Raw genomic sequence first — 21,660 nt, 5'->3', positions numbered from 1 at the left:
GGGCCACTGTTGGCACTGTCACAGAACTAGTCCCTCCGCGGGCAGCACTCCTGGTGGGGGGCCACTGTCACAGAACTAGTCCCTCCGCGGGCAGCACTCCTGGTGGGGGGCCACTGTCACAGAACTAGTCCCTCCGCGGGCAGCACTCCTGGTGGGGGGCCACTGTCACAGAACTAGTCCCTCCGCGGGCAGCACTCCTGGCGGGGGCCACTGTTGGTGCTGTCACAGAACTAGTCCCTCCGCGGGCAGCACTCCTGGCGGGGGCCACTGTTGGTGCTGTCACATGCCCAAGTTTAGCGCCATATCAACCAGCGCCAGGAACTAGAAAACTACAGCAGTCTTTAAATTGGTTTTCCTAAAGCCACACGGGCAAATCACGCCAGACGCGCCCGTGAAAAACACGGACAGAAAATACACCTGTGTGAATACCTACGCCCTACGGGTGACGCCACACGGGGCGACTATCCTTCACATGTAAGCGACACGTGTTCCGTGTAACCGCGCCCACCGAACGTGTAGGAGGGAGGATCCGTTCACTGGTGGCGTTACTTCAGCGCACCTAAAGATAGTCGCAGGTGTATTAATTGGTCATCGGCCGACCGGGACTTCCCTGCCCGTCCAGCCTGCGCTGTGCTGCGCTTCCGTCATGTGAGAAGCATCCGTCGAGCGGCTTCAGAAGACGTTCCACCCTACGGCGCCGGCGGGTCCACATTTGCCGCTGTGTCTATTGAGCGAATACCGATCCGATTTTGCCAAATAGTAAAGATTACAAAAACAGTCAAAAACACAAAAATCTGTCATCCTGCGTTTTTGAAAAATGGCTGTAAAATATCCCGCCATGTGATTGGCCGTAGAGTTACATTAACTGCGTATGGCGGCCCCAATACACAGCGACAATATGGCTGCCGCAGGCCGCTTCTACACTGTCAAGAAAATTGCGCAAGATTTGTGAGTTGCGAGACGCGCAAATATGAACCCCGTTCTTTAATGGAGTCATATACGCACATGAGCAGGAAAGTAATGGCGGCACGTCCTACCCTCAGCCGCGCCCCGGCATCGCGTCACCCATGGTCTGCAATGGCGGCCGCACCGCGAGGTCTCCGACTGTAAACAGTGAGGGAAACTTCCCCGAAGTGGTGGGGGCGGTCTCCTATAAAAACGGCTCGCGCCTGCGGGGAAATTGCATGTTGGCGAGCGCGAAATCGGGCTGAGAATCCCAGCCGGCGTGAAGTTCGCCTGACGGCGCGCCAGCGTTCGGTCTGTCCAACTTTCAGATGGTAAAATCGGATAGAAGTAGCGCCCGTTCACCGGAGAGGCGGCGTGCGCACGCGCTTTTTTCTTTTTTTTTGGACAGTCTGAGTAAAAACATTGGCAGCGCGACTCCTCGGGGATGATGGCGCCCGTCTGCGTGTCGTCCCATCTGAGATGCGCCTGAGAATCTTTGGCGCAGTATCTCAGAATACGGAGGGAGCGGCGATCCGCGACTACAGCGGGTTCAGTCATAGTTTTCCTATGAGCGCGCAGCGGTCTGTTTTTCGCCTCCACCGATGCCGATCTTGAGGCAGCGACGCTGCTGCGGTTTCTGGTGCTGTCGCTGCGTGTGAACGTAATCCAACGCACACGGCCGCAGACGGCGGGAAACATAAATGGCGCATAAGTTGGACCTTCATTTATTTATTTTTTGACGTGCGTGAAAAACGCTGTAGATACTGAAGAACACGGATGTAAATACAGAGGAGAAATGGCGCATTGTTCATGTCCCACCCGCACACACGCTAAAAGGCACATGCCCACGTGATCACCCTTCACAGCGCTGATGCCAACTAACCCGAGGGCTCATTCACATCAGCGGATCTGTGCAGGGAACAGACCCGCTGGGCATATTTTCATGAAATGTGCGGTCGCATGAAAAAACCCGCGGCGTAAATGCCACCGTAAGAGCGGAGCGCAAATGAAATGCCATTTCAGAGTATTTTTTCGTATGTGCGCACACATATACTCGCCAGGGTGTGCAAGATATTGGAGAGTGAACGGTAACCCCGCGAGTCTGGGGGCTCCAGCCTGGCACTACCAGCAGCTCTAGGGGCTGAAGCCTGGCACTACCAGCGGCTCTGGGGGCTGAAGCCTGGCACTACCAGCGGCTCTGGGGGCTCCAGCCTGGCACTGTCCGTCGACTCTGGAGGCTCCAGCCTGGCACTACCAGCAGCTCTAGGGGCTGAAGCCTGGCACTACCAGCAGCTCTGGGGGCTGAAGCCTGGCACTACCAGCAGCTCTGGGGGCTCCAGCCTGGCACTACCAGCAGCTTTGGGGGCTCCAGCCTGGCACTGTCCACAGCTCTGAGGGCTCCAGCCTGGCACTGCCCTCGGCTCTGGGGGCTCCAGCCTAGCACTACCAGCGGCTCTGGGGGTTCCAGCCTGGCACTACCAGCAGCTCTGGGGGCTCCAGCCTGGCACTACCAGCGGCTCTGGGGGCTCCAGCCTGGCACTGCCCGCGGCTCTGGGCGCTCCAGCCTGGCACTACCAGCGGCTCTGGGGGTTCCAGCCTGGCACTGCCCGCGGCTCTGGGCGCTCCAGCCTGGCACTGCCCGCGGATCTAAGGGCTCCAGCCCGGCCCCGCACTCACCCAGGGTCTTGACGGCGATCTGCTTGGTGAGCGGCGGCGGCAGGTTGATGCACACCAGGTCCACGTCTTGGTGCAGCAGGACGTCGTCGATGCGGCTGGTGTAGAAGGGCACTGCCATCTCCTTGGCCAGCTCCTCCGCCTCCTCCGGCGTCCGGCCCCACAGCGCCCGCACCGAGAAGCCCTCGTCCTTCAGCAGCGGGATGATCACCCGGGACGTCAGGCTGGTGCCGAACACCCCGACCCCGGGCAGCATGGCGGCGCTGGGCATCACCCCTCACCCCGGCTCGTGTGCGCACAATGCTCGCCCTCTGGGTGGAGGAGCTGCTGTCACCGAGCGGCCGGCCGGGCCTGCAGCGCCCCCTGGCGGCCACACACAGCGCCTCTTCCTGACAGGGCTCCGTGCAGCGGTCCAGGAGGTCACGTGTGTGCTGGTGGCTGGCAGTGCCAGCCTCCCCGCTGCCCTAGCACTGCAAACCTCCCTGCTGCCCTAGCACTGCAAACCTCTCTGCTGCCCAGCACTGCCAACCTCCCTGCTGCCCTGCTACTGCCAACCTCCCCGCTGCCCTGTTACTGCCAGCCTCCCCGCTGCCCTAGCACTGCAAACCTCCCTGCTGCCCTGCCACTTTCAGCCTCCCTGCTGTCCCGACACTACCAGCTTCCCTGCTGCCCGACACTGCCAACTTCCCTGCTGCCCGGCACTGCCAGCCTCCCCGCTGCCCTGCCACTGCCAGCCTCCCCGCTGCCCTGCTACTGCCAACCTCCCTGCTGCCCTGTTACTGCCAGCCTCCCCGCTGCCCTAGCACTGCCATCCTCCCTGCTGCCCTGGCACTGCCAACCTCCCTGCTGCCCTGTTACTGCCAGCCTCCCTGCTGCCCTGCTACTGCCAACCTCCCTGCTGCCCTGTTACTGCCAGCCTCCCCGCTGCCCTAGCACTGCCAACCTCCCTGCTGCCCTGGTACTGCAAACCTCTCTGCTGCCCTGCCACTGCCAGCCTCCCTGCTGCCCTGCCACTTTCAGCCTCCCCGCTGCCCCTGCACCGCCAGCCTCCCCGCTGCCCTGCCACTGCCAGCCTCCCCGCTGCCCCTGCACCGCCAGCCTCCCCGCTGCCCCTGCACCGCCGGCCTCCCCGCTGCCCTGCCACCGCCAGCCTCCCTGCTGCCCTGCCACTGTCAGCCTCCCTGCTGCCCGGCACTGCCAACCTCCCTGCTGCCCGGCACTGCCAGCCTCCCTGCTGCCCTGCCACTGTCAGCCTCCCTGCTGCGCGGCACTGCCAACCTACCCGCTGCTCTTCCACTGTCAGCCTCCCTGCTGCCCAGCACTGCCAACCTCCCTGCTGCCTGGCACTACCAGCCTCCCTGCTGCCCTGCCACTGTCAGCCTCCCTGCTGCCCGGCACTACCAACCTCCCTGCTGCCCCGACACTGCCAGCCTCCCTGCTGCCCCTACACTGCCAACCTCTCTGCTGCCCTGCCACTGTCAGCCTCCCTGCTGCCCGGCACTGCCAACCTCCCTGCTGCCCCGACACTGCCAGCCTCCCTGCTGCCCCGACACTGCCAACCTCCCTGCTGCCCCGACACTGCCAACCTCCCTGCTGCCTGGCACTGCCAACCTCCCTGCTGCCCTGCCACTGTCAGCCTCCCTGCTGCCCGGCACTGCCAACCTCCCTGCTGCCCGGCACTGCCAGCCTCCCTGCTGCCCGGCACTGCCAGCCTCCCTGCGGGTTCTCAGCTGTACGCGGCCGTTCACGCAGCATACGGCACGCGTCATACGTGTGTATAGAAGCCATGCGATAATTCACGCTTGTATTATAGTACGCGTCCTGGGGATGTAATAACATACTACGGAGGAAACACATATGATGGGAACATAACCGGAACAGCGTCCCGCTGAGCGAAAGGTGTAGCCCCGCCCTCCACAACCTAGGGACCACTAAGGGCCCGCCCCTACCGCATAGACTTGGTGTAAGAACGCAGGCAGTTTAGGCACACGCTCCCGTTTTGTAAACGCTTCCAGCCAACCTCCTCGCTGCGAACTCTTTTTCCAGTCGTGTTTGTAGTTTTGCGCTATTTCCCTTACATTAAACGGTATTTGCCCCAAGCGCCCGCAGATCTGCCGCCGCGCTTCTACACGGTTTCCATGGACTGAAAACATAACAAACTGTTTCCACTCCAGAAAGACGCCATCCATCCCACAAAAACCCAAAAGCGTGAGCGCATCAGACTGACCGTGTTAACCCGTTATAGCCTGTGGATCCGTGAAGCCATACGCTGTCATCTGGAATGAACATATGCCGGTGTGACCCCGCGCTGCCGCTGAATGGAGGCGCAGCGGGCTGCTGGTCTCTTCTGACCCCCATAGATCTGCAGGCCATCATCGCTGGGTTTTTTTAATGCTCTGGCGCAGATTTTGAAAAGATGGCGAAGGAGAAGAAATTTCCCCTCATTCGGTCGCAACCCTGCTCCGTACTCCCGAGTGTAGCGGTGCCCAAGAGAAAGTGTTCTATGCCCGTAGGGTGAAAAGCACAGGGATAATACACAGTGATGTCACACTACAGAGATAATACACAGTGATGTCACACTACAGAGATAATACACAGTGATGTCACAGTACAGGGATAATACACACAGTGAGGTCACAGTACAGAGATAATACACAGTGATGTCACAGTACAGGGATAATACACACAGTGATGTCACAGTAGAGGGATAATACACAGTGATGTCACAGTACAGGGATAATACACACAGTGATGTCACAGTACAGGGATAATACACACAGTGATGTCACAGTACAGGGATAATACATAGTGATGTCACAGTACAGGGATAATACACACAGTAATGTCACAGTAGAGGGATAATACACAGTGATGTCACAGTACAGGGATAATACACACAGTAATGTCACAGTAGAGGGATAATACATAGTGATGTCACAGTACAGAGATAATACACAGTGATGTCACAGTACAGAGATAATACACAGTGATGTCACAGTACAGGGATAATACACAGTGATGTCACAGTACAGAGATAATACACAGTGATGTCACGGTACAGGGATAATACACACAGTGAGGTCACAGTACAGGGATAATACACACAGTGATGTCACAGTACTGTGATAATACACACAGTGATGTCACAGGACGGGGTTAATACACAGTGATGTCACAGTACTGGGATAATACACAGTGATGTCACAGTACAGGGATAATACACACAGTGATGTCACAGTACAGGGATAATACAGTGATGTCACAGTACTGGGATAATGCACAGTGATGTCACAGTACAGGGATAATACAGAGTGATGTCACAGTACAGGGATAATACAGAGTGATGTCATAGTACAGGAATAATAATGATGTCACAGTACAGGGATAATACACACAGTGATGTCACAGTACAGAGATAATACACAGTGATGTCACAGTACAGGGATAATACACACAGTGATGTCACAGTACAGGGATGATACACACAGTGATGTCACAGTACAGGGATAATACACACAGTGATGTCACAGTACAGGGATGATACACACAGTGAGGTCACAGTACAGGGATAATACACACAGTAATGTCACAGTAGAGGGATAATACACAGTGATGTCACACTACAGAGATAATACACAGTGATGTCACAGTACAGGGATAATACACACAGTGATGTCACAGTACTGTGATAATACACACAGTGATGTCACAGGACGGGGTTAATACACAGTGATGTCACAGTACTGGGATAATACACAGTGATGTCACAGTACAGGGATAATACACACAGTGATGTCACAGTACAGGGATAATACAGTGATGTCACAGTACTGGGATAATGCACAGTGATGTCACAGTACAGGGATAATACAGAGTGATGTCACAGTACAGGGATAATACAGAGTGATGTCATAGTACAGGAATAATAATGATGTCACAGTACAGGGATAATACACACAGTGATGTCACAGTACAGAGATAATACACAGTGATGTCACAGTACAGGGATAATACACACATTGATGTCACAGTACAGGGATAATACACAGTGATGTCACAGTACAGGAATAATACACAATGATGTCACAGTACAGGGATAATACACAGTGATGTCACAGTACAGAGATAATACAGAGTGATGTCACAGCACAGGGATAATACAGAATGATGTCATAGTACAGGAATAATACACAATGATGTCACAGTACAGGGATAATACACAGTGATGTCACAGTACAGAGATAATACACAGTGATGTCACAGTACTGTGATAATACACACAGTGATGTCACAGTACTGTGATAATACACACAGTGATGTCACAGGACGGGGTTAATACACACAGTGATGTCACAGTACTGGGATAATACACAGTGATGTCACAGTACAGGGATAATACACACAGTGATGTCACAGTACAGGGATAATACAGTGATGTCACAGTACTGGGATAATGCACAGTGATGTCACAGTACAGGGATAATACAGAGTGATGTCACAGTACAGGGATAATACACACAGTGATGTCACAGTACTGGGATAATGCACAGTGATGTCACAGTACAGGGATAATACAGAGTGATGTCACAGTACAGGGATAATACACACAGTGATGTCACAGTAGAGGGATAATACACAGTGATGTCACAGGACTGGGATAATACACACAGTGATGTCACAGTACAGGGATAATACACGCACTGATGTCACAGTACAGGGATAATACACACAGTGATGTCACAGCACAGAGATAATACACGCAGTGATGTTTCAGGACAGGGATAATACACAGTGATGTCACAGGACAGGGATAATACACAGTGATGTCACAGGACGGGGATAATACACACAGTGATGTCACAGCACAGAGATAATACACGCAGTGATGTTACAGGACAGGGATAATACACACAGTGATTTCACAGTACAGGGATAATACACACAGTGATTTCACAGTACTGGGATAATCCAGTGATGTCACAGTACAAGGACAATCCAGTGATGTCATAGCATGAGAATTTCGTAAAAAGTAGTGCTGCAGAGAGGCGCTGATGTGTTTGGCTCTGCTAACCATAAGATGGGGCCGCAGTCCATTTTCCACCCCCCTTCTATCTTCCACAGTCATCACTGACTGCTCATTATGTCTGGTGGAAATGGCCCACAGAAGTTGTTATACCTGTTCCCCTGGCAGTACTGGATTGTAAGGTCTCATCTACATCACAATAACATGTCCCACAGAGACAGGCGTGCCAAGGGGGGCTATAACTGCCCCTACCTGCTTATTGTACTGACCCCCAACAGAGGCCAAAGCAGTAGGATCAGCGACCGCCACACTGCAGAGACCATCATTTTCTTTCCATGTCAAGAAGTGACGGGCTGGGATAGGAAGCAAGAAAAGGGTTAAAGGCAGATTCTGTCCAGTACATAACTACTGATCAGCGGAGATAAGCGTCTGCCTGGCAGCTCTGGCGCTGCTTCCTCCCCCCTGTGTGTTCACCTTTAGCAGGTCTGTATACATGAGCGACCGGCGCTTCTACCTGTGACCAGCATTGTCTTATGGGGTATTGCATTATACTGTATGATCTATCCAATGAGCGGAAGTTCACCCTCCCTGTGGGGATTTGAAAAAAAGGTCAAAATTGTAAAAAAATAAAGGATATTAAAGGGTTAAAAAACACTTTTCCCATATTTAAAATAAAAAACAACCTTTTTTGTATCGCCGCGTCCAGAAACGTGAAAATAACGCAATATCTGTCCTGAATGGTGAACATCGTCAGTACATTGCACTTTTCCGTCACCCTAAAAACAGTGAAGCAGCAAACTGTATGAAAAGCTACATTTGTATCAGTCAGAAGTGTTGGTGACAGCCGGTACGCGGCCGGGCAGAGAAAATGGCGCTACGAAGAAAGGCTCAAAAGGAGATGAAACTCCACAGAGTTCTGAAGGATTGTCATTTTAAGGCAGTGACATCTCCTGCAGTCAGGGCGGTCGGCCGCCGGACCGGCGGTAACAACATGGCAGCAAGTAAAGGGGAGCTCGAATGCTGGCCTGGAAATACTCCATCCAGTTGTTGGCCTTGATGAAATTTGAACCAGCAGCGCTAAGAGCTGAGCCACCATGCAGATGTTGTCCGAGGCCGGGGCTAATGACTGCGCCGTCCGCCTGCTGTCTTGTAGCGCTGAGGTTCTAGGCTCAGGGGTGACGATGGACAACATCTGCATGGCGCTCTTAGCTTCGATTTGGGGATATTCTTCTCCATCTTCTGCTCCTCTGGAGAAGGGAAAGTGGTGGCTCAGTTGTTAGTACTGCTACCTTGCAGTGCTGGAGCTCTATGGCTGAATCAGAGCAAGGACAACATCTGCATGGCGCTCTTAGCTTCTATTTGGGGTTATTCGTCCTCATGGCGTTTTTTAGAATCAATGCACATGTTGTCCTTGATGGGATTTCAGCCTAAGACCCCCGCACTGCGAGGCATCAGCACTGAGCTGAATATTGTGATCATCGCTCACCGCTGGTACTGACCATCGTCCAGAGTCCATCTTCATCCCGAGGCGGCGGGAGAGCGATCGCTCCACGTCTGATCATGTCCCACAATCCTGTAGAGAGACCTGGAGATCGCCTGGACACCCTGCAGAGGATCCCCGCTGATGTTCGCTGCATGGTGCGCATGTTCGACCGCTGGAACATGAAGTCTGCTAGAACATTACAAAACTTTTTATTAAACAGATATTAAAGGAATTTTCCAGAAAGGTACGAGGAGTGGGCGTGTAGAGTAGCGGGCGTGTAGAGGGGCGGGCGTGTAGAGTAGCGGGCGTGTAGAGGGGCGGGCGTGTAGAGGGGCGGGCGTATAGAGGAGTCGGCGAGTATAGGGGCGAGCGCGTAGAGGAGCGGGCGTGTGTAGAGGGGCTGGCGTGTAGAGGAGCGGGCGTGTAGAGGGGCGGGTGTGTGTAGAGGAGCAGGCGTGTAGAGGGGTGGGCGTTTGTAGAGGAGCGGGCGTGTAGAGCAGCCGGCGAGTAGAGGGGCGAGCGTGTAGAGAAGCGAGCGTGTGTAGAGGGGCTGGCGTGTAGAGGGGCGGGCGTGTGTAGAGGAGCGGGCGTGTAGAGGGGCCGGCGTACGTAGAGGAGCAGGCGTGTAGAGGGGCCGGCGTGTGTAGAGGAGCGGGCGTGTAGAGGGGTGGGTGTGTAGAGGAGCGGGCATGTAGAGGGGCGGGCGTGTGTAGAGGAGCGGGCGTGTAGAGGGGCGGGCGTGTAGAGGAGCGGGTTGTAGAGGGGCAGGCGTGTAGAAGAGCGGGCGTGTGTAGAGGAGTGGGCGTGTAGAGGGGCGGGCCTGTAGAGATGCGGGTGTGTAAGGGGCGGACGTGCGTTGAGGAGCAGGCGTGTAGAGGAGCGGGCGTGTAGAGGGGCAGGCGTGTGTACAGGAGCGGGTGTGTAGAGGGGTGGGCATGTAGAGGGGCGAGCATGTAGAGGGTCGGGCATGTAGAGGGTCAGGCATGTATACGGGTAGACGTGCGTAGAGGAGTGGGCGTGCAGAGGGGCGAACGTGCAGAGGGGCGGGCGTGTAGAGGGGCGAATGTGCAGAGGGGCGAGCGTGCAGAGGGGCGGGCGACGACACAAGGCAGGGCTGCGGAGCGGGGGGGTCAGCAGCGAAAAAACATCTCCTGGTCGGATGGGTCCAGATGTCTGTTGCTGATGGGAGGGCAGAATTTGGCGCAAGCAGCATGAACTGCTGACCCTCCCTATCCGGCTGGTGGAGTTACGGTGCGGTGAAGGCCATCTTGGGGCCCCTGGCCCCTCGGATGTCTGTGGACAGTGAATTGTGGCGGTTCTGAAGACCACACGCCGCTAGCTGGGGGGCTCTATAAAGGAGCCGTTCAGTGCGCGTCTGCGGCCAACGCTCCGGCCGTCAGGCACTACTAGTAGCTGTCGCATCTTTCCTCCGCGGAGGCCGAACGCGGTTTACGTGGTTTTCTGATGTAATTTCTGGCTGACGCGTGATGGATATTGCGTGTACAAGGACCACGCGCTAAGAGAAGCACATGTAGATCATGTAAGGGCGCCTTCACACCGGCGAGCGCGCTACCATGAAACGAGGACCGACAAATGGGATTTACAGCGAGCCAAAAGTGGCGTGTACCGTAAATGGTGTCACCGCGCAAAACAAGTGAGGCGCCACACAGCCCCATGCCAAATAAAACGTTACGGGGGTCAAAAGACGGCGAAGGTTTGCTTTTTCTTCAAGTCGTACCGTTGTAAAATATATCAATGTGGTATCGCGGTAATCGCGCGTCCCGCAGAATAAAGGCTCTTCGTGTTGTAGGCGGTCGCCAACAATTGTACAGTTGCATTTTCATTTCTCCCCGCTTATAAATTGTTTACGTTCCCAGTACATTATACGGCGCGTTAAAATACAACTTGTCTGCAAAAACCGCGTAGAGCCGTCAGCGCAAAATACAAGGTGGGAGGAATAAAGGCAATTATAAAGGGGCCTAGCAGGAAGGGGTTAAAGGAGGATTATATCCACGCAGCAGATACAGAGATATAAGAGTCACGTGACACATTATCAGCGCAGCAATAACACCAATATTACCCTTTATGGCGCCGACTGGGTTAATACAAGCTTCCCAGTCACACAGACCCACTGCTCGTTTTGCGTGCTATCAATAAAGTTATTACAGAAAAAACATACATTGTCGTAAAACATACGCCATGCGTTTCAGACACGCCTAAAAGCAACGGGCCAATAGGAGGGCACGTCGCGTATCTGGGTGCAGTTTCAGTTTTACCCGAATCAAAGATGGCGGATCGCCTGACGCAGCTGCAGGACGCGCTGAATTCGGTGAGTGATTTCCCCGGTGCCGCCGGAGTTATCGGTTACTACCGCCGTCGTAACTGCACCGGAGGGGGGCGTAGTGTGATAGGGGAAATTACTGTGTACATATAGTACTGCTATCTGTTATACGTGGCTCATTATATGGGCATTGTACGTTCACTACTACTCCTCGAGCAGAACAGTGAGCGCAGCTCTGGAGGATCAGTACAGGATCAGTAATGTATGTACACAGTGACTCCACCAGCAGAATAGTGAGTGCAGCTCTAGAGTATAATACAGGATGTAACTCGGGGTCAGTACAAGATAAGTAATGTATGTATACAGTGACTCCACCAGCAGAATAGTGAGTGCAGCTCTGGAGTATAATACAGGATGTAACTCAGCATCAGTACAGGATAAGTAATGTATGTACACGGTGACTCCACCAGCAGAATAGTGAGTGCAGCTCTGGGGTATAATACAGGATGTAACTCAGGATCAGTACAGGATAAGTAATGTATGTACAGAGTGACTCCACCAGCAGAATAGTGAGTGCAGCTCTGGAGTATAATACAGGATGTAACTCAGGGTCAGTACAGGATAAGTAATGTATGTACACAGTGACTCCACCAGCAGAATAGTGAGTGCAGCTCTGGGGTATAATACAGGATGTAACTCAGGATCAGTACAGGATAAGTAATGTATGTACACAGTGACTCCACCAGCAGAATAGTGAGTGCAGCTCTGCAGTATAATACAGGATGTAACTCAGGAGCAGTACAGGATAAGTAATGTATGTACACAGTGACTCCACCAGCAGAATAGTGAGTGCAGCTCTGGGGTATAATACAGGATGTAACTCAGGATCAGTACAGGATAAGTAATGTATGTACACGGTGACTCCACCAGCAGAATAGTGAGTGCAGCTCTGCAGTATAATACAGGATGTAACTCAGGATCAGTACAGGATAAGTAATGTATGTACACGGTGACTCCACCAGCAGAATAGTGAGTGCAGCTCTGCAGTATAATACAGGATGTAACTCAGGGTCAGTACAGGATAAGTAATGTATGTACACAGTGACTCCACCAGCAGAATAGTGAGTGCAGCTCTGGGGTATAATACAGGATGTAACTCAGGATCAGTACAGGATAAGTAATGTATGTACACGGTGACTCCACCAGCAGAATAGTGAGTGCAGCTCTGCAGTATAATACAGGATGTAACTCAGGAGCAGTACAGGATAAGTAATGTATGTACACAGTGACTCCAGCAGCAGAATAGTGAGTGCAGCTCTGGGGTATAATACAGGATGTAACTCAGGATCAGTACAGGATAAGTAATGTATGTACACAGTGACTCCACCAGCAGAATAGTGAGTGCAGCTCTGGAGTATAATACAGGATGTAACTCAGGATCAGTACAGGATAAGTAATGTATGTACACAGTGACTCCACCAGCAGAATAGTGAGTGCAGCTCTGGGGTATAATACAGGATGTAACTCAGGATCAGTACAGGATAAGTAATGTATGTACACAGTGACTCCACCAGCAGAATAGTGAGTGCAGCTCTGGGGTATAATACAGGATGTAACTGAGGATCAGTACAGGATAAGTAATGTATGTACACAGCGACTCCACCAGCAGAATAGTGAGTGCAGCTCTGCAGTATAATACAGGATGTAACTCAGGATCAGTACAGGATAAGTAATGTATGTACAGAGTGACTCCACCAGCAGAATAGTGAGTGCAGCTCTCGAGTATAATACAGGATGTAACTCAGGATTAGTACAGGATAAGTAATGTATGTATACAGTGACTCCACCAGCAGAATAGTGAGTGCAGCTCTGCAGTATAATACAGGATGTAACTCAGCATCAGTACAGGATAAGTAATGTATGTACATAGTGACTCCACCAGCAGAATAGTGAGTGCAGCTCTGGGGTATAATACAGGATGTAACTCAGGATCAGTACAGGATAAGTAATGTATGTACACAGTGACTCCACCAGCAGAATAGTGAGTGCAGCTCTGCAGTATAATACAGGATGTAACTCAGGATTAGTACAGGATAAGTAATGTATGTATACAGTGACTCCACCAGCAGAATAGTGAGTGCAGCTCTGCAGTATAATACAGGATGTAACTCAGGAGCAGTACAGGATAAGTAATGTATGTACACAGTGACTCCACCAGCAGAATAGTGAGTGCAGCTCTAGAGTATAATACAGGATGTAACTCAGGATCAGTACAGGATAAGTAATGTATGTACACAGTGACTCCACCAGCAGAATAGTGAGTGCAGCTCTGCAGTATAATACAGGATGTAACTCAGGGTCAGTACAGGATAAGTAATGTATGTACACAGTGACTCCACCAGCAGAATAGTGAGTGCAGCTCTGGGGTATAATACAGGATGTAACTCAGGAGCAGTACAGGATAAGTAATGTATGTACACAGTGACTCCACCAGCAGAATAGTGAGTGCAGCTCTGCAGTATAATACAGGATGTAACGCAGGGTCAGTACAGGATAAGTAATGTATATACACAGTGACTCCACCAGCAGAATAGTGAGTGCAGCTCTGGAGTATAATACAGGATGTAACTCAGGATCAGTACAGGATAAGTAATGTATGTACACAGTGACTCCACCAGCAGAATAGTGAGTGCAGCTCTGGGGTATAATACAGATGTAACTCAGGAGCAGTACAGGATAAGTAATATATGTACACAGTGACCCCACCAGCAGAATAGTGAGTGCAGCTCTGGGGTATAATACAGGATGTAACTCAGGAGCAGTACAGGATAAGTAATATATGTACACAGTGACTCCACCAGCAGAATAGTGAGTGCAGCTCTGCAGTATAATACAGGATGTAACTCAGGATTAGTACAGGATAAGTAATGTATGTATACAGTGACTCCACCAGCAGAATAGTGAGTGCAGCTCTGCAGTATAATACAGGATGTAACTCAGGGTCAGTACAGGATAAGTAATGTATGTACACAGTGACTCCACCAGCAGAATAGTGAGTGCAGCTCTAGAGGATAATACAGGATGTAACACAGGAGCAGTACAGGATAAGTAATGTATGTACACAGCGCCTCCACCAGCAGAATAGTGAGTGCAGCTCTGGAGTATAATACAGGATGTAACTCAGGATCAGTACAGGATAAGTAATGTGCACAGTGACTCCACCAGCAGAATAGTGAGTGCAGCTCTGGGGTATAATACAGGATGTAACTCAGGGTCAGTACAGGATAAGTAATGTATGTACACAGTGACTCCACCAGCAGAATAGTGAGTGCAGCTCTAGAGGATAATACAGGATGTAACACAGGAGCAGTACAGGATAAGTAATGTATGTACACAGCGCCTCCACCAGCAGAATAGTGAGTGCAGCTCTGGAGTATAATACAGGATGTAACTCAGGATCAGTACAGGATAAGTAATGTACACAGTGACTCCACCAGCAGAATAGTGAGTGCAGCTCTGGGGTATAATACAGGATGTAACTCAGGAGCAGTACAGGATAAGTAATGTATGTACACAGTGACTCCACCAGCAGAATAGTGAGTGCAGCTCTGGGGTATAATACAGGATGTAACTCAGGAGCAGTACAGGATAAGTAATGTATGTACACAGTGACTCCACCAGCAGCAGAATAGTGAGTGCAGCTCTGGGGTATAATACAGGATGTAACTCAGGAGCAGTACAGGATAAGTAATGTATGTACACAGTGACTCCACCAGCAGCAGAATAGTGAGTGCAGCTCTGGGGTATAATACAGGATGTAACTCAGGAGCAGTACAGGATAAGTAATGTATGTACACAGTGACTCCACCAGCAGAATAGTGAGTGCAGCTCTGGGGTATAATACAGGATGTAACTCAGGAGCAGTACAGGATAAGTAATGTATGTACACAGTGACTCCACCAGCAGAATAGTGAGTGCAGCTCTGGAGTATAATACAGATGTAACTCGGGATCAGTACAGGATAAGTAATGTATGTACACAGTGACTCCACCAGCAGCAGAATAGTGAGTGCAGCTCTGGAGTATAATACAGGATGTAACTCAGGATCAGTACAGGATAAGTAATGTATGTACACAGTGACTCCACCAGCAGCAGAATAGTGAGTGCAGCTCTGGGGTATAATACAGGATGTAACTCAGGGTCAGTACAGGATAAGTAATGTATGTACACAGTGACTCCACCAGCAGAATAGTGAGTGCAGCTCTGCAGTATAATACAGGATGTAACTCAGGGTCAGTACAGGATAAGTAATGTATGTACACAGTGACCCCACCAGCAGAATAGTGAGTGCAGCTCTGGGGTATAATACAGGATGTAACTCAGGGTCAGTACAGGATAAGTAATGTATGTACACAGTGACTCCACCAGCAGAATAGTGAGTGCAGCTCTGCAGTATAATACAGGATGTAACTCAGGATCAGTACAGGATAAGTAATGTATGTACACAGTGACTCCACCAGCAGAATAGTGAGTGCAGCTCTGGAGTATAAGACAGGATGTAACTCCGGATCAGTACAGGATAAGTAATGTATGTACACAGTGACCCCACCAGCAGAATAGTGAGTGCAGCTCTGGGGTATAACACAGGATCAGTAATGTATGTCTGTTTGCAGCTTGCAGATCAGTTCTGTAACGCCATCGGTGTGCTCCAGCAATGTGCTCCTCCCGCCTCCTTCAATAACATTCAGACTGCAGTAAACAAGGATCAGCCCTCCAACCCCACGGAAGGTGAGTGCAGAGTCTCTGTGGTGCCACATTGCAGGTCGCCGCTCTTCCGCCATGTAGAGGTCAGGGATCTCCACCCAATCAGGCGGCTGTAATCTCCTCTCGGCGTTCCGGACCGACCCATCTGCCAGTTTTACTTTCTTGTCAAGTTATTTATATTTTTTAATTGCTTTTCTCAGCAGGGTGACAACCAACATGGCCGCCCTCACATTCAGGAGTCTGGGAAGGTTGGGTGGCTCCGCTGTGGGGCTCTATAAGGGCGGCCATGTTGGTTAGCACTCAGCTCTCCCAGAAGCTGATATAAACTGACTTTGTACAGATGAGTGTCTGTGTCCTCCCCCTAGGGGGCGCTCTGCGGTCCCTGTCAGCTCTGTATTACATGGGACTGATGGTGTTGTACGCCCGTTCTCGTGTGACCTCTCTGCTTTCTTTCTCCGTCTCCCAGAATACGCCCAGCTCTTCGCCGCCCTCATCGCTCGCACCGCAAAGGACATTGATGTTCTCATTGAATCTCTGCCCAGTGAGGAATCGACAGCTGCGCTGCAGGTGAGACGCTCTGCGGGTGTCCCCGGTGTTGGGGCCCATTCACAACCATCCCCTGTGTTGTATTGGGAGGTCGGCTGTCGGTCATTGCCGGCTCCCTCTGAGTGGGATCACTTCTGATCGTGCGCCATCTACAGAATGTAAGTCTGCGTCCGTGAAGTTCCCTCCTGCCAGGATGTGACTTTACGTCCTGTGGCGGTAATAGTCGATGATTGGGGATCTGCTGCTCAAGATCGCCGCCGAGCAGCTAATTGAAGTGACAGCGGTGTGTGAGCTAGGGATAGCGCTGTACATTGTATGGTGGCTGTGCTTGGTACTGCAGCTCAGTTCTATTCACTTGAGTGGGTCTGAGCTGCCCTCGGGCCATGTGACTGACGACTGGGACGTCGCGGGTTTGAGAAGAGGCTGCGGCACTTACCCAGCGCTGCTGCCCCTTCAATCAGCTGATCCGCAGCGGACCCCCACGATCAACTGTTGATACGGCAGCTTGTAAACACATAAATCATTAGCAAGCCGCACGAACCTGCGTCAGTGGGGGGGCGCGGGCCGACTGTTGTGTGGGACCGGGCGCTTACAGGTGAGGGTGAGCGCGCTGTACGAGGGGCCTTGTGCTCCGGTTACGGGTGGGTCACAGTCCGACCTTGGATCCACTAACCTAAACTCGCGGCATCGTAGATCTCTTGGGGCACCCGAAATACGGTGTATATATGTTGCAATGCGGAGTAAGAAGCCCCACCCCTTTGTCAGAGATCGCCGGACCTCCAACTATAAACCGCCAGCAGTCTGAGCACCAGCTGTGAGCAGCCATAAGCTGTCTGACATGTTTTAGTAACTCTGCCGGAGCCGCGCCCCTTATATTTACAAAGCGTCCAAAATGGCGTAAAGGCCCTCAACGCTCGCCATTTTGTTTTGGCATGTAGAAAGTGCCCTTCTTCACGCTATAATATTAGTAGAAGCGCTTCGATGAATCGGGGTCTTTGAATGCCTCACAACTTCCACACCTCTGCTTTCTGTCAGTGAATGTGAACACTCTTTACAGCTGGGGTTCTTGTCACACTGTGTCGGTGCAGGTGGACCGCTGTGCCTAGCTCGGGGGGCCGCCCCTATTGACACGGGGGCCGAAGCTCGGAGACCATTTCTGTTCCTTTCCGGCATTTTATTCCCATCATATAATGTAGTTATTGCGCCATTCTTTCTGGGACAAATGAACCGCGGTCGTAGCTAATGAGCCCCCCCCCCCCGGGTCACTCAGCTCATTATCGCCTATTACCGTTGCCGCATTATTGTACCGTCTCGTTTCAGGCCGCCAGCCTGTACCAGCTGGAAGAGGAGAACCACGCGGCGGCGGCCCGCCTGGAGGAGGTGGTGTACCGAGGGGACATGCTGCTCGAAAAGATCCAGACAGCACTAGCCGACATCGCCCAGTCTCAGCTGAAGACCAGAAGCATCATCCAGATGCAACCGCTGTCCGAGAGCTAGCGGCGGAGGCCGCCGTCCTGCCTTAGAACTGATCGCACTGAGCGGCGGCGGCAGAGAGCCGCACTTAGAACAAACCGTCCATCGGTGCCGTGGAATACTTCATGTGGGCCAACCTACTTTTGTCTATTAGGGCCTCGCTAGAGGACGGCGGGGCGTTGCTTCACGTACGGAGCGTTCTGATAGACTTCGGATCGCTACTGAGGGGGCCAGATGTAGGGACCCTGATCTGAGCAGCCTGTAGACTACCCAGGAGCATCTCAGTGGAAACCCCCTTTAAGCAGAATATAGGCTGCTCATTTTGGCAACCTGTGTCGACTGCAGGGTCCTAAAGCAGCCAATGTTTGCTGGGACTCTCTGTAGCCTCCCATCTGTACAGGAAACTGATCCCCTAAGGCTGGGTTCCCCCCGGACGGAGATCTTGCGGCTTGGCCACACCGAAAAGCTGCAAGATTTCCGTGGTAGAGCCTCAGCTTCAAAACCTGCAGCATTTCGCTGCAGGTTGTGGAGCGGTTCGGCTGCCGGCATTCTGTTACGGCTTTCTCTCCCATAGAGAACAGAGGCCGGAACGGGGAAAAAAAATTGACGTGCCACAGCTGTCAATTCTGTGCCGCGTTGCCAGTTCCGGCCGGCTTTGCCGCGACGGATTGACCCCCTGTGTGGATGAGATTTTTGCAAAATCTCATCAACATGGCTGACTAATCCCGGGATCAGAAGCGGCGGGCAGACTTGCTGCGCGGCGTCCCGTGTGAACCCCCTCTTACCTCCTCACGGGCGAGCACGATCTCGCACCCGCCAACGTGTGTTTCCCGATGATGCGAGGTGTTTTTCTGGCACTAGTGCTTCCCATAAGTTCTGTGAAGTAGCGATCCTCCGGCGCGGCTTTGAGGGGTTAGAGGATCAGCGTTGTTCATCCTAAGCCCCGCGTTAGACTGGCGTGCGATGAGCTTTACTGTCCCACTGAGCACAACGGGCGCTGCCTTCTGAGGAACGCCACCAGTTAGAACGTGCCAATATGAACTCCTTCTTCTGACTGCAGTCGTACGACGCTGCGCGGTGAGAAGCCACTGTGTCCCTCGGAACGCATCGCCCCTTGTCAGTGCGCCGATCATGCGTTGTGCAATGCGCTGTTTCCCGCTGAGATCAGCGGCATCAAACAATCAGCGGGGATCGCAGCTTCCCAGAAGTGATGTTTTTGCATGAAGGACTCGTCGCAGATGTGGGTAAACGAGTGCGATACATCGGGCCGGGCTTCTCTGTCCGATACCGCGCTCGCCCGTGTGACGGTAGCGTAAGGGGACGTCTACATGTAGCACAGCATCCGTACCAAGACCACCATCATCTGCGCGTTACGGAGCGGTTTGGGGTCTCCATAGCTGATGGATTTTTTATTGTTTTCCCTTCAATTGACATGATCTGCGCCGATCCTACATCCTCCCCTCCCCTCCCCCGGACGCCGATATTAGGCACATTTTCAGTTGCGGTAGAAGCGCCCCATTTCCTGCTACATGTGAGCGGACTCTGATAGGCCCTAATACTCGTGTAGGCTCCTCCCCCGCCAGGACAGAAGCGCCATTCTTTTAGGCCGTATTTACACGGCCGGTTTTTCTCATGCGACTGTTGCGTATTGTGGGATGTGAATCCGGACCCCATATTCGCGGCGGATCTGTTTACGCCCGCGGTTTTTCTTACTGCGATGCTGGAATCTTCTTCTCTCGCAGGATCTCCCGTTTTTCTGCGATTCTGCTTAAAGGGGTTTTCCTGGCACAAACCCTTGATGAGCTCTCCTCGGGGTAGGTCATCATACTTCATTACCGGGGGTCCGCCTCTTGGGTCCCTGGGGGATCAGTTGAGCAGGCGCATGCTGTCAGCTCCGCTATACACGGGACTTGGAGCGCAGTCTGCTGCTCTGACCCCTGAGTAATAGATGAAATCAGTGGGAGCCGTGCCTGCAGTTACAAGCGGCGGCCACCACACAGGTTGGGGCAGCGGCTTCCGCTCTGACCCGTGTGTATAGCGGTGCTGTCAATCTGCACACGCTAAGCTGAAGGGCCACGACGGCCCCCGGCAATGAACTATGTAGAGGAGAGGTCATCAGTAGTGTTTGTGCCTGGAAACCCCCTTAAGCTGCTGCTTCTAGCGATCAGCGGGGCTTCAGCGGTCGGACCCCAGCAATCAAAACGTCAGGCAGAGCTAACATTTAGGAAGGTGCAGTTCTACCTTAAATTTGCTCACCCCGTCCTTCCCATTCACTCCCAGTAGGTGGCGCTGTATGAATGTTGCTGGAGGCACGAGGACGGACGCACACAGATCCCGTCTTATGGGTTCTCGGCCGCCGCTGCAGCAACTCTTTGTATAAAGATTTTCATAATAAAACCGAACAATTGGGTCAAAATGATGTTTGTCTCAGTAATTCTCGGTTTATCCTCTCTGGACGGTGTCTTGCAAAAGTATTCAAACCCCCCAACATTCAATAAATATCTGTGGCGTTTACCCAGACTGCTCCAGGCAGCGTTCTTGTTGCAGACCATTGTGCTTAGCAAGGGGTTGCCCAGTTGTGCACTATTTATGCCGTCTCCTCAGGACAGGTAATTAATAGTAGATCGGGGGTCAGTTGCTTGGAACCACCTTCCCCAAAAGAACAGCTCTTTGCTAAAGCTAGCATGCTTGTGCACTGAGCTGACAGCTCCATTCTTACTACAGTGGCCAGGTTTGGTATTGCAAGCAAAGTTTCCACTCATGTAACTGGTAACTTGGCCTGCAATACCGAGTTTGGCCACTGCAGGAAGAACGGAGCTGTCTGCTTCCTGACAAACGTCTGTTCAGCAGGGGGCCGGGGTCACAGATAATAATAGGCTATCTATAGTTTATGTCTTAGCGGTAAGCGGATCCCCCTGCTGATCCGCTATTGATGACCTATCGTCGGCATAGGTCAAGGCTGGACACCCCTTTAACTCTTTACTGCCCCAGCGTGTAAATATATGCCATGGCTGGGAAGCCGATACCCCCCCCCTGGGTGTACACCATGATAGCGCCGCCTGCTGTAACAGTGGTGGGTTCCCTGCTGTTAGCTTCTGAGGGTCCACGGAGGGAGGGCGTTCCTTCTGTCATCTCATTGGCCTCCGATCATGATTAGCGATTCTAGTGCCGAACTGGCATCACAGGTCCAAGTCTCCTCCGGCTCTCGTCCACGGCTGTGACGGAACATCACTAGCCACCAGGGGGCAGCGCTGACAGGTCCAATAGATGGGCTCACCGCGGCAAATCGCAGCATGCCGGAATTTGAATCCCACAGGTGGAGAATCGCTATGATCCTTCGCTCGTGGGCCTGGCTGCGCTTTCCATAGTTCGCCTATGAACTGTGTCATGTGACAAGTGGCCCACAGACCTCACCATGACAGCTCGCCCGTGGACAGCCAGCGTAAGGCTGCTTTCACACGAGCGGGAATC

The 21,660-nt window shown here is 52.3% G+C and overlaps 2 protein-coding genes across 3 annotated transcripts in view; one reads left to right on the top strand and one right to left on the bottom strand.

Moving 5' to 3' along the window:
- Positions 1–9,195, bottom strand: part of LOC136610935 (glucose-fructose oxidoreductase domain-containing protein 1) — a 54,318-nt gene extending 45,123 nt beyond the window's left edge. Inside the window, exon 1 of one of the 2 annotated variants that reach the window (XM_066590130.1) lies at positions 9,142–9,195. Coding sequence is in view for 1 of the 2 variants with exons in the window: in XM_066590129.1 (XP_066446226.1) it covers positions 2,623–2,890 (268 nt within the window). In the remaining variant the exon portion in view is untranslated. Of the gene's footprint in view, positions 1–2,622; positions 2,946–9,141 lie in introns of those variants that run through there. The other variant, XM_066590129.1, reaches the window with a different exon arrangement.
- A 2,180-nt stretch (positions 9,196–11,375) lies between these two features.
- On the top strand, positions 11,376–20,605 carry MED21 (mediator complex subunit 21). Its single transcript, XM_066590128.1, has 4 exons — positions 11,376–11,454; positions 16,080–16,194; positions 16,637–16,737; positions 18,037–20,605. Exons 1-4 carry the CDS (start codon positions 11,413–11,415, stop codon positions 18,211–18,213), a joined length of 435 nt encoding a protein of 144 aa, XP_066446225.1. The 5' UTR covers positions 11,376–11,412; the 3' UTR covers positions 18,214–20,605.
- The last annotated feature ends 1,055 nt before the right edge of the window (positions 20,606–21,660 follow it).

This window comes from Eleutherodactylus coqui, chromosome 2 (genome assembly GCF_035609145.1).
Source record: "Eleutherodactylus coqui strain aEleCoq1 chromosome 2, aEleCoq1.hap1, whole genome shotgun sequence".
NCBI lineage: Eukaryota > Metazoa > Chordata > Amphibia > Anura > Eleutherodactylidae > Eleutherodactylus > Eleutherodactylus coqui.
The sequence above is the reverse complement of the archived record's forward strand: the minus strand, read 5'-3'. Positions and strand labels throughout refer to the sequence as shown.